This window comes from Hypanus sabinus, chromosome 14 (assembly GCF_030144855.1).
Source record: "Hypanus sabinus isolate sHypSab1 chromosome 14, sHypSab1.hap1, whole genome shotgun sequence".
NCBI classification, from domain to species: Eukaryota; Metazoa; Chordata; class Chondrichthyes; order Myliobatiformes; family Dasyatidae; genus Hypanus; species Hypanus sabinus.
This window is the reverse complement of record NC_082719.1, coordinates 59507533-59520512: the sequence shown is the minus strand read 5'-3', so window position 1 is coordinate 59520512 and position 12980 is coordinate 59507533. Positions and strand designations below refer to the sequence as shown.

Genomic DNA, 12980 nt, shown 5'->3' with positions numbered 1-12980 from the left:
ATGTTCTATTGATTTTATCATGATCTTGAAAAAGGAATAAATATCCAAAATTTACAATCTCTTCGGTGACCTCATACACAACCAACTCATAAGATGTAGGAGCAGATTTAGAATTGGCAATTCGAATCATTTGAGTTTGCTCCACAATTCAAATGGCACTTGGAATGGATTCAATTATAAGTCAATTCCAAGTATCAATTTTTAGAGATACATCATGGTACAGAGCCTTCTTGTGGCCCAGCAAGCTGCAGCACCCAGAACCAACCCACCTATTTAACCCTCGCCTCGTCACAGAACTATCTACAATGACCAATTAAATTACTAACCCTCCGTTTTTGGGAGGAAACCAGAGCACCCTGAGGAAACCCAAGCATTCATGACAAGGATGATGAATGTGAACTTTGTCCTCAGCTGTAACAGCATTGTTTCTTGCTACAAAACAGCATTGAAGTCGAGCAATAGTTCTGTGCTTCAAATGAGAGCTCAAACTGAGCTTATAAGAGGCCCTTAGGCCAACACTTCATGTAAATGTAGAAAATAGCTGGGCAGCAAATACAAAGTAATACAAAATACAAAGGAGGACTCTTCAGTAAGGAACAGTTCTGTACTGTTTTTAGTAATCTGTTGATCCTTTGCCCTAGAATGAAGCTATTCTGTAATTAAGGTGATGCAACTTTTTTAAAATTGCTAAAAAAAAATGCTGTGGCTGGTCAGCTGCAAATGCTGTTTTCTGCTGCCTTTTGGGTGCTGCTGGTAGAGCTGCACTGAGGGATAACTGGGTTGCTTAAAGCAAAAACCTGCACTTGGGGTGCCATGTAGTGTAGCAGTTAACATGACGCCATTATAACTCGGGGTGTTCCAGAGCTCAATTCAGGGGCCGTCTGTTGGAAGTTTCTGTATGTCCTCCCTGTGGAATGTGTGGGTTTTCTCCAGGTTTCCTCCCGCAGTTGAAAGACCTGTCAGGTAAGGTTAATTAGTCATTGTAAATTGTCCCGCGGTTAGGTTAGGGTTAATCGAGGTTGTTTTGGTTGCTGGGGCTGCTGTGGCCAGAAGGGCCTGCTCAGCGCTATATCGCTTAATAAATAAACTTTAACATTTAAAACTGCTTTCCTTATGAAACACGTTCATGGCTCCCAGTGTGCCGAAGTTACCAGTTTACCTGCAATATGGTCTGTTGAATTGGTTGGAATTTTCCCACATAGTGGAAACATTTTTTCCAATGGCTCAACAATACATTGATTTTCATTGTTGTAAGTGTACTGCTGTCTAATTCAATGCATGTGCCTATTGATGTAATTTAACTTGAATAACACATTTGTCGTTCCCATCCAAGATTACTGTAGTCCAATTTCAAAGTCTGCTCATGACACTGCTTAATATACTGCTTGTTCCACAGAACCAGAAGTTCAGAAGCATCATTGTAGTTTTTCTCAACGGTTTTAATAAATTTGCGTTGGTAGTTACTTCCAGTGTGCATGGTTAATGCCAAAGGTCAGCAAGTTCATTTATTCCTTTATTCTCTCCTAGTGACTTATGAAAGGAAATTGACGATAATAACTTTCCTAAACTACTGGGAATGCTTCATCCTGCAAAATGAGGTTTTAATTTGCTTCATGCAGGGACTCCAATGAAATTAAGTGTTCTTGTCTATTTAAATATTCTAATTTTCACAGAGAGAATGTGTTAGAAATCTTATTTGGCCGTTTGCATGGAAATAAGACAAGGCTGCCATTTACTGTGATCACTAATTGAACATAGTGTTTAGGACTGACTGCTGGATCTGGTGTTAGATGACACTGACTGGGTCTTTTCTCCTTTTTCAAGGATTTTAGCTAGGTGGGTTGTTGTCGCAATTGCTTAATTCATAGTTGCTGTTACTGACATTAAAATTCCTCTTTATTAACCTAATTAAATCTCCAGCTGTTAAAGCAATTCAAGTTTCTGTAGATAAATCATCCAGATTTCTGTCCACTTGTTCGCAATCACTTTGCTACCACCCAGACAAAGTGAGTAGAATTCTGTCTTCAGAATACTTAAACTTGTTCTTAAGATACTAGTTATTCTTTTGGAAGAATTAACTAATGCAATTGTTCCAAAATGTTATGCCAAACTTACTGATTGCACATAGCTATTCTACCTATGGTGAACTGAAGCATATAGACAATAATTCTATTAATTCTTAGCATTTAGCATGATCCATTGGATTCATAAGGTAATTTGTGCTCTTGTTGCTGAATTAACGTGCTTTGTACTATTAGGGCTAAACAATGTGAAGTATCCAAAAATAACAGTTCTAGAACATTCCTGTAAATTGTAACTTTCCATGTCTTGATCTGAGACAGGGCGTGGGACTAAACCTCAGCAGATTTGCAGCAGGAAACCTGTTTACAGAACAATAAGCTTACTGAGGCACCATAATTCCTTTGAGGGATGTAAGCTTTTTTTTTATAAAGAGAATAATCTAAAGCTTTAAATTCATCTTTTAAAGTCACTTTTGGCTGAGCCATTTAGTTCAGTATGATATTTTAATGTGAAGTTCTATCTTTGTTTCAAACCTGTCATTAGAAATTGCATTTTTCCTAGTTATAGTCCCCACCCCCACAATGTTTGTTATGACAGATTAACCATGAAACAGCGTTTCATTTAGGGGCAGGCTTGTTTTGATTCAGTGACTAGGTTTGCTGGCTGCTTAATCTTTGTGACACCACTGAAGGAAATCTCTGCCAAATGGATATAGCTCCCTTGAATGCATCTCAGTTTTGAACGATGCATTGTTATTGTTGAATTCTAATTTCTTCTGAACCTAATGAAATAGCATGTTTTGTGTGGTGCTGGTGATGAGACGGATATTGTGACTGCAGATGGGCATGATTTCTTTCTCCGGTTCCCCATTATTTGGATGAAATGTTCTGGAGTTTAAGAATATCCTTAACCAAAGTCCGTGTCCAACTGACAGTGAAAGGGCTGCTCCAAAACCTTCAATTTCTGTCGGCATACAGGAAGAACACCATTGTTTTTCAGAGAGGTTTGTGATGCATTGAGATGGGAGTTAAATGCTTGATTAGAAATAGTAAATATTTACATAGGTTATATGCATGATTTTATGTGTATAGTACATAGAACCTCTCATTTTAAGATTTTTATTGTATGTGATATTTTGAAATGCTTGGAAGAACTTTTAAAAGGAAACTCGGCATTACTAAGCAATTTATAAAGGATGAAATTGACTTAAACTGCATCACTCTCCCAGAATACTGAAGTGGTTTTAAAATTATAAACAAAAAAAAATATTTTTGGAAAAGAACTAATGTTTATAAGAAGTAATACTTCAGCTATATGAGCAAAAATATTACATTTTGAGTAACATTTTAAGTTTGGTTAATGTTACTTGCAGCTATGGTGTACCAGTTCAGGTGAGCTCAGTACTGTGGGAGACATCTTGTTTACCAATTTGTCAATTGCTTCACTTTAATGCATTAAGGTGAACTTCCTCAGAAACTATTACTCAAAGACAGTGGCCTTTATAATTACAAGTAAAGTACTCAAAGGTCTTGGCACCAGATTTTGTTCGTCTTCGAATCGGAAGACAGACTGATTCAGTGCAGAGCACATTGAAGTTGAGCTTCAGTCCTAGTGTGCCATTCAAACATTAATATTGAGTAGTCACTGTTTTAGGTTCACTTCATGTTAGTGCTGAATCTTGCAGTTTCTTTTACTGTAGTTTTGGCATTGAACAAAAACTAGCCTTTTTCATGATATAATTGCACACCCTTCTAAAACTTTACCACCCACCTGCCAAACTTTTAATAGGAAAAAACTGCCTAAGCTGGTTACAGTTGAGCAGTTTTGCTCAATGATGTGTAGTACAGATGTGGGAGAGGGGAAGGATGTGGTAATAGTGAACTGAGGGAGCATCTGGGGGTGGTTGGGTGTGGAAGAAGCAGTGTTCAGTCTTGCTATGCTTCATCAGGACTGGATTGATTTGGATAAAAGGCTAGTAATTTGATTCATCTTTAATATTACCAGAGTTACCCTGTAAAATAAATGTATTTAAACTTGAATCAGTTCCTCTGTTCTGTAGCATCAATGTAGAACCTCTTCTCCCCCCACCCCCACACCAGCCTCCACCCTACATTTATGAAAATTCCATACTATTTCCCTCCAAATACTCATGTTAAAGCCTAAGAATAAGTCTGTTTTCTGAGCAGTACCAGTTTTAATTAAATGACTCGTGTGCCCTCGGTTCTAAAGAAGCTTTAGTTCACTCTACTCCGTAATCCTGCTACAGCCCTGTAGTCTTTGATTGTGTATCTAATTAGAGTTTTAACTCCATGCGTCTGTTTCTACTATCTGTCAAGGCAGCCTATTTCAGATCATGCCATCTTGTATGCAAGGTTATCCTTCACTTCACTGGTCCTTTGGCAATAATCATCCTTCTGGTTAGCCTCTCCTGTCAGTGAAACTTAGCTTTTTTCAAATATTGCAATTTTAAATTTTGAAATGCTCCTTTGTCACATTAAAGGACAAATGTCTGTAGGTGTTAGTGACGAACATTCCACAGCCTGGTGTGGAGCCTCTTATGCACAGGATTGCTGAAGGCTTGAAGATTTTGCTGTCTCCACCATGGACACTGACTTCCTACCATTAAGTGGTGGTGCCTCAAAAATGTGCTCTCTTCTTACCCATACCATCAGGGAGCAGGTACAGGAGCTCGAAGACATGCTTGCCTATTCAACTTCTTCCCCTTGGCCATCAGATTTCTGAAGGGTCCATGAACACTAACTCTTTGTTCTGATTATTTATTTCGCAATTTATTGTATTTTGTTTTTGCAATGTCCTCCTGCAAAGCAAATGCCACCTGGATAGTCATCATAAACCTAATTTTATGACATAACATCACAAATATTCTTATAGTACATATGTGGTTTTAATTTGTTCCGCAACTGAAAGTGTTGAGGCAATGTCACTAATTATTGCCAATTTACAAAATGCTAGACATGAGATGAAAGAGTGGAGTATTTAACCACAAAGGAAGATTGTTCAATAGATCGCACATGCGTAAACTGAGAACAAGAAGTTCTCATTGTTAATGCTGCGACAGTTTTCTATGATTCAAAGTACATGCTGAAAGCTACTGGCCACAGAAGGGGCATAATCATGGGACCAAAGTCTACATTGTTTTTGCAGTTTTCTTGCCTGAAGGTTCAAATTGTCAGTCATTGAGTACATTAAAAATTGAGATTTAAAAGACTGGGGATCAATTGAGAAATGTCACTGTTTCAGCTGTGATTTTGAAAAATAAAATGGATCATTTGAGAAAACAAGGTACTTGGTAGTGTAAGGGTCTATGTTGGATCATTTAAACTACCCTAATCCCATCCAAGATGGACTAACAGTACAAGTAGAAATATTTCAATTTGTTTGAAATCTGGCACTGAGGGGGTGGGTTTTAATTTGGTCCACAACTGCTAAAGTTTGCTAAAGCATGCTGAAGTCTGGATAGTGAGATTTGGGACATACAACAACTTTTTGAAATGTAGGCAGAGAGAGGGTTTGAGAAGAGTTATCGTCAATATATTTTTGTGTTGCTGTATTGCAGTTATAGATTCAGTGTGTTTCAGTTGATGGTTGGGGTGCCATTTCAATGGTTTCCTGGATGTTTAAGTTTGATTCATACAAGTAGACTGTAGCTTCCATTTGCAGTCCATTTCACATTGCGGGGTGAAACTTGATGGTCAGTATACTTTATGAAATGCAGAGTATGTATATTTGAAAGGCCCTTTTGGTTATGAGTGGTCATGGGAATATGGTGGTAATGCTGTTTGTTTAAAATCAAGACAATAAGGAAAATTTGATCATAGGGTTAGTAAGAAGTATTGAGATTTGGCTTGGTTTTAATCATTTTAGAAGGGCAAAAATGAAGAGAAGGAAACTTACCAGTATTGGTCTCAGTAAAAGTATTGGTATATACCTGCATGAAGAATCTCTATCACAAATGAAGTGATATACCTTATACATTTATCAAAATCTCAGACTGAAGCTGTGATTCTAGTTCCGTTGTAGTCTATGCATTTCAAGAAATTGTGTAAATGTGTTTGTGGTAAAGGATTTAAATTTGCCACAACAAATGGTTCTTTGGTAAAACTGGGGGTGAATTCAAAACCAGAGAGCTGGACTTAGCAGTAGAAATGAAGTTGATCATTGTGTGCACCCTGGTCTAGATGAATTAAATTAGTTGCTGCTGTGTTAGTGACTAAAACTGATATTTTGGCAGTTGCGGTTCAGACATGGTATGCATTTGCGTGGTAAGAGGCACTTCAGCAGACTTGCGTAAGGCTGTGATATGGTTGAGCTGAAAGACTGATTTGTTATGTGGACTATTTCTAAGTAGATCTGCATAATGCACATTGTATCACACTGTAGTTTTTCTACTCTGACAAACTGGTTCTTCTCATTCCTTAATATAAAATCTCCTCTGACTGACTGTTCAGCAAGCTCTTAATCATCTCCATTTCTTTTCCACCTTGACGTAGATAATAATTTCCTATTACCCTAATTTTCTTGTTATTCATACGTTCATAAAGGATGATGGATATTTAGGTTTCACTTTGCTTCTCAATTCATAATGGTGGACGTCAGTCTGTTTTGTTTCAACATTTAAGAGAAGTTTGGTTAAGTACTTGAATGGGAGGGTTATGGAGGGCAATGGTCCAGGTGCAGATTAATGGAACCAGGCAAAATAATAGTTTGGCATGTACTAGAAGTGCTGAAAGGCATGTAAATGCTATGGTACTTTACCAATTAAATTGCACAAATCTTGGAAATGTGAAAAAGATGCACAAATCCAATGTGAGCATCAAGATAGCATTCTACCGTGTGAGCAGTCAGGCTTCGTTAAAGTCCATATTAAATTGCCTTGTTAAGTGCTCTACTTTGCATAGCTGCATAATGTTGCATGTGTTTTCCCGTTGTTTGAAGAAGGTGAGTAGTTCTTGCAACCGTTCATACAACTATCAATGAAAGGTGGGGCCACAAATTAACTGGAGAAGTTAATTTCAGCAAATTACTTCCTAAAAGAATATCAGGCAAGTGTGGTTTTGAAGTCTGAGAGTAGATTTTCCCCTGTCAAAAGTTCTTTGCATAGTTAAGGGTGAAAAGTATTAAACTTTGTATGAATCTATTTCATTAAGCAGGATTAGTGATATCTGTGATTTTAATTTTTTTAGCTGACAGAACTTGGGTGAAGTCCAACTCTGCACAGAAGACAGGCTCCCAAACTAATGCATCAATCCAGGCCTCAGATTTGCACTCAGTAGAGAAAAGAACCCCTGGGCTATATCGCTACAGAACTACATGTGAGAAGCAAGCTGCATCAATTGCAAAGCTGAAAGAACTGTTAGAAGCAAGTAACCAAAGATGTGAAGCAATTGCAATAGTGGTTCAGTATCTTCAAGTCCAGGTGAGAATTTCTTGAACTTGATTTCCTTGACTTTTTTTACTGTTAGTGATTGCCAACTAACTTTTGCATGTTTGTTAACCTAATGAATTTTGCTTAAGGTAGTTGGTCTTGTTCAGACATGCTGTTGAGAGGTTCATTTTTGGGGTGTCATAAAGGCCAGCATTTATTGCCCACCACTAATTGGCACTAATAACATGTCCCTACTGATCAATACAGGAGCCCATTGTACTAATCTCTACTATTCACTGCATGGCTAGACATAGCTGAAATGCCATCTATAAATTTACCAGTGACAGAATCAGAGATGGTGAGATTATTAATATTGTACACTGATTAGGAATTTGAGCAGATTGGGTATACCCTTGCAAACTTCTACAAATTGTATCATGGTGAGCATTCTGACTGGTTCCATTACCACCTGATGTGTCATTACCTTGAATATTATGCCATTGAACGTCCATTGCCAAGGCCCTTATAAACAATATCCTTTGAGAGAGGGGCAGTGATAGTCATTGAACATAAACTTATCGAGGTCAACTGCATGAACATGTCTATGAGAGGTTTGATTATCCTCTGGAGAGTGATACCTTGGCAAAAGTGGCCAATGATTCCAGCAAAACCAAAGCTACCCTGTTCAAGGCAGCCTGCTTGATTTGGACCATGTTGACTACCGTAAGTTTTCTTTTGGATTTGCAGTGGTTATTGTTTACAAATGTGTTGGAAGTTTGTAACATTTCTTAAACTTGTTCCTTTGCGACCAAGAAGAACATGGTGCACAATCACCTGCAGATTCCCCCAAGTGAATTACATTTCCCACTTTCAAAATGTATTACAGCTCCAACAAGACTGGGTCTAAATCCAGTGACTTCCTATCCAACAGAACTGTAAGAGCATCTTCATCAGAAAGTTGCAGCAGTAGCTCACTACTGCCTTGAGGGTAATTTTCATAGTCAGTAAATGGCTTTGTATTTGATGTCCTGATCCTGAAAACTGTAAAAAGAATATCTGACCTCAGTATGGAAAGAAGTATATGGGGGTGGGGGGGCAGACTTGAAGTTGGTTGGTATCATGATTCTACCCTTGAGCAGTCACTTTCCATTTTATAAGGCCAATGATTGAACTTCGATTCCCACCACTGTAAGAAGTACGTGTGTTCTCCCTGCAGCCATGTGTGCCTCCTCTAGGTGCTCCTGTTTCCTCCCACATCCCTAAAACTTACAGATTGGGGTTAGTAAGTTGTGTGCATGGCTGTCAGTCATTAACACATGATGCATTTCATTGTATATTTCCATGTTTTGATGTATGCGTGGCAAAGCTTGACTATCATAAGATCACTTCAAAAATCAGCAACTGTTCATTCAGAATGCTAGTATAATCTTGGTGGTAATTTCAAAGTTCAAAGTAAATTTATTATCGAAGTATACATCACCATCCAGAACCCCGAGGGTCGTTTTCTTACAATAAATCCAGTAACTACAATAAAATCAATGAAAAATCACATCCAACTGTGCAAATACAAACTTTAAAAAAATAAGTAAGCAATAAATATCATCATGATATAAAAAGTCCTTGAAAGTGTGTCCATAGGTTGTAGGAACAATTCTGTGATAAGGCAAGTAAAGTTGAATGAAGTGATCCCTCTGGTTCAAGAGCGTTATGGCTGAAGGGTATTAATTGTTTCTGAACCTGGTGGTGTGGGTCCTGAGACTCTTGTACCTCCTCTTGGTGGTGTTAAGGAGAAAAGACCTGGGCGGTGGGGGTCGTTGATGATGGATGCTGCAACAAAAAGCTGTGTAGCTGTGCTCAATGGTGTGGAGGGTTTACCTGTGATAGACTGGGTCATATCCACTACTTTTTGTAGGATCTTCAGTTCAAGGGTATTTGTATTTCCATACCAGACCATGATGCAACCAGTCAGTATACTCTCCATCGTACATCTGTAGAAGTTTGTTAAAGCTTCCAATGTCATGCTGAATTTTGGCAAGTTTCTAAGGAAGTACAAACGTTGCCATGCTTTCTTTGAAATTGCATTTGTGTGCTGGGCCCAGAACAGCTCTTTCGAAATAATGACACTAAGGAATTTATAGTTGCTGACACTCTCCAACTCTGATCCCCCGATGAGGACTGGCTCATGGGCTTCTGGTTTCCTCTTGTCGTCAGTCAGCTCCTTGGATTTACTGACTTTGTCATTAAAGTGCATTAAACTTCATGAAATTTGTTTTTGTACTGCACTATCTATAGGCTACTTAAGCTTATGTACAGTGCCTTGAAACTGAAAAGGTAGCAGTTCAGAAGTATTCATTATTAGATTTATGCCAAATGCACCACTTTGTATTGAGGCCAAGAATTTCTATTTTACTCTCTTTTGAAGACCTCCTTTCATTCCTTTTTAGGTATCTTCTCAGTAAAGCTTTGCAAAGTCCTTATAGGCAATGATAATGCTTTTTTTAAGCGATATACGGCATAAATCTAACACTGCACTGCAGTCAGGTAACACCATCCCTACTGTAAAGTATAGTGGAGATACCATCATTCTATGGGGATGCTTTTCAGCAGCAAAGACGGAAAATCTAGTCAGGATGATGGGAAGATGAATGCTGCTAAATACAAAGAGATCTTGGATAAAACCCTGCTCGCCTCTGCCAGAGAGCTTAAACTGGGGAGGATGTTAGTTATTCTGCAGGACAACAACCCAAAGCCCATTGCCAGAGCAACCATGGGAGTGGCTTCAAATGAACAGATCGATGTCCTTGAGTAGTCAGTCAGAGTCCTGTCCTTGAGCTGATTGAACTGTGGCAAGACCTCAAGATTGCTGTCCATTGCCACTCACTAACCTGGCACAACTTGAGCAATTTTGCAATGGAAAGGGAAAATCTTGCTCCATGATGTAGTACAAAGCTAATAGAAACTTGTCCAAAAAGACTACAGGCTGCAATAGCTGTAAGAGGTGGTTCAACTAAGCACTGAGCAAAAGGGGATGAATACTTCTGAGCCGCTGACATTTTCGTTTTTGAATTTTTTGTTTTTTATGCTTTACAATTTTCCCTTTTATTTTTGGGCTAACTGTGGGGAGGGGAAGGAAATGTGATTCACAAATAAATTCTCAAATTGATCAAAATCTCTAGTTGTAATACTCTTTTATGTGAAGAAAAGGTTGGGGCTGAATACTTTTTATCAAGGCATCGTATATCCATTTGGCATTTATTTGCAATGTGTTCAGTGACATTTGTAGAAAGTGAAGTGGAGAAACTGAATTTTTAATGTGCCTTCTAATTTCAGTTTAAAGCTAAATTGTAAGTTTTGAATTTGATTGCCCTATATTAACATTCAATATATTGTGTGGATATTTCTGAAATCTAGGTACAAGTTTTTTGAACAATTAAATCTAGATGTGCTTGATTAATTTTTTCAATTAATACTTCATTTTTGAATATCTGTAGTAAGACCAGATTGTTAAATGTTCAGAAGGTCAGACGGTATCTGTGAAAAGAAATGTATATCCATTGAGAACCTTCACTCTGTCTGCCCGTGCTGTCTTGTCTGTCCACAGTCACCTCTACTGCCACATGATCTAGATGCAGACTGGAAGAGCAGCATCTTGGTAGTCTCCGACTTGATGGTATCAACTTCTCTAACATCTGATAACCAATTTCTCTTCTCTTCCCCCCCACCCCCCTCAATTTGTATCCCTCTGGTTTCATTGCCCCATCTTTATGCTCCCCTACCTCATTCGACCAGCCCTTCATTTGGCTCCCCTCTCCCCTCTATTTCATGGTCTGTTACCTTCTCTACGTTTCCTCCTTCAGATGGTCATAGAACACTGCAACACAGAAGCAGGCCCTTAGACTTATCTAGTCCATGTTGAACTGTTAATCTGCCAAGAAACAAGTCCCATTGACCTGGACCTCCCATTCATGTACCGATCTAAATTTCTCTTAAATGTTGTAATTGAACCTGCATCCACCACTTCTGGTAGCTTGTGCCCTCTAAAGAAGTTTTCCCTCGTGTTCTTAATTCACCTTTCCCCCTTAACCTATGACCTTTTGGCTCAACCAACCTCAGTAGAAAAAAACTGTATTATCCTATCTATACCTCTCAATTTATATGCCACTGTCAAATCTGCCCTCATTCTTCACTCCAGGAAATACAGTCCAAACCTATTCATCCTTTCCCTCTAGCTCAGGTCCTCAAATCCTGACAACATCCTTGTGAATTGTCCCTGCCCTCTTTCAATCTTATTGACATCTTTGCTGGCCAAAATTGCAAACTGTGGTCCAAATTAGGCCTTACCAACATCTCTCGACTCCTGTATTTAATATTTTTATTTAAGACTGATGTGCCAAAAGCTTTCATTATGACCCTGTCTATCTGTGACGCCACTTTCAAGGAATTGTTGATCTGTATACCCACATCACTCAGTTCTACCACATTCCTCAGAGCTCTAACACTCACCATACAAGTACTACCCTAGCTTGTCCTCCCAAAGTGCAACACCCTTAACTTGTCTGCATTAAATTCCTTCTGCCATTTTTCCAGCTCATCCAGGTCCCACTACATGCTTTGATAATCTTCCTCACTGTCCACCACATCCCAGTCTTGGTATCATCAACAAATTTGCTGATCCAGTTTACCATATTATTGTCTAGAATGTTGATATAGATGACAAACAACAGATCCAGCACCGATTTCTGGGGCACACCACTTAGTCACAGCCCTCCAGTCAGGGAGGAAACCATCTACAGGTAGTCCCCAAGTTACGAACGTCCAACTTATGGACAACTTGTACTTACGAACTGAGGAAGGAGGACGCCGTCTGCCATTTTAAGTTGGATCGCGGCGACATCCGCCATTTTAAGTTGCTGTTGACACTGTTGAGTCTGTAACTTCGTATTTGACTTAAATTTTTCTTAGCAAGATTCACCCTGACCACCCCCCCACCCCCCATTCCGGTCAGCGGGTGGTGCAGTGAGATCAGCGCCAGGCTGGAGAATGGAGGTTCCTGAGTTCGATTTAGTGACAGACTGCTCCCATGTCGGGCTGATGTCGATCCAGTGATTCCTGTACCATCCGTGCCAGGTTGATGTCGAGCTCACAACTCAACCTCGTTTTTAAAAAAAAAACTGCCACATGGAATATTGTGGAGGATGAAATACCCAAACCCAGCACAGCCCCCACTTGTCCCATTTAACCTGTCTCAGTGCAGTGAACTTTAGGACCCGGGGAATTCAGAGCAGTGGTCCTTAGGACCCAGTGGACCTCGGGAGCCGGCGCAGGTCGGGACCTGCTGCCCACAGTGTTTCTGTTCTGTGGAAATAATAAAGCATTTGGAAAGAGGTGAAATGCCATTGAGAAAAGTGTTAGGCTACAGTCGGTCAATGATCGGAACAATTTTAAAGGATAAAGTGAGAATAATGGAGCATGTGAAAGGCCCTGCCCCGATGAAAGCTACAATTACTACTAAGCAACGCAGTGGTTTAATTATTGGAATACATACATTTCTTAAGTGTTTTATATGCAGGGA

General features: G+C 39.2%; 1 protein-coding gene across 1 annotated transcript in view; it reads left to right on the top strand.

The window, feature by feature from the left end:
• Positions 1 to 12980, top strand: part of mtus1b (microtubule associated tumor suppressor 1b) — a 128246-nt gene that overhangs the window by 53194 nt on the left and 62072 nt on the right. The window contains exon 9 of the mRNA XM_059988636.1: positions 7227 to 7459. Within this exon, the coding sequence (XP_059844619.1) occupies positions 7227 to 7459 (233 nt within the window). The remainder of the gene's footprint in view (positions 1 to 7226; positions 7460 to 12980) is intronic.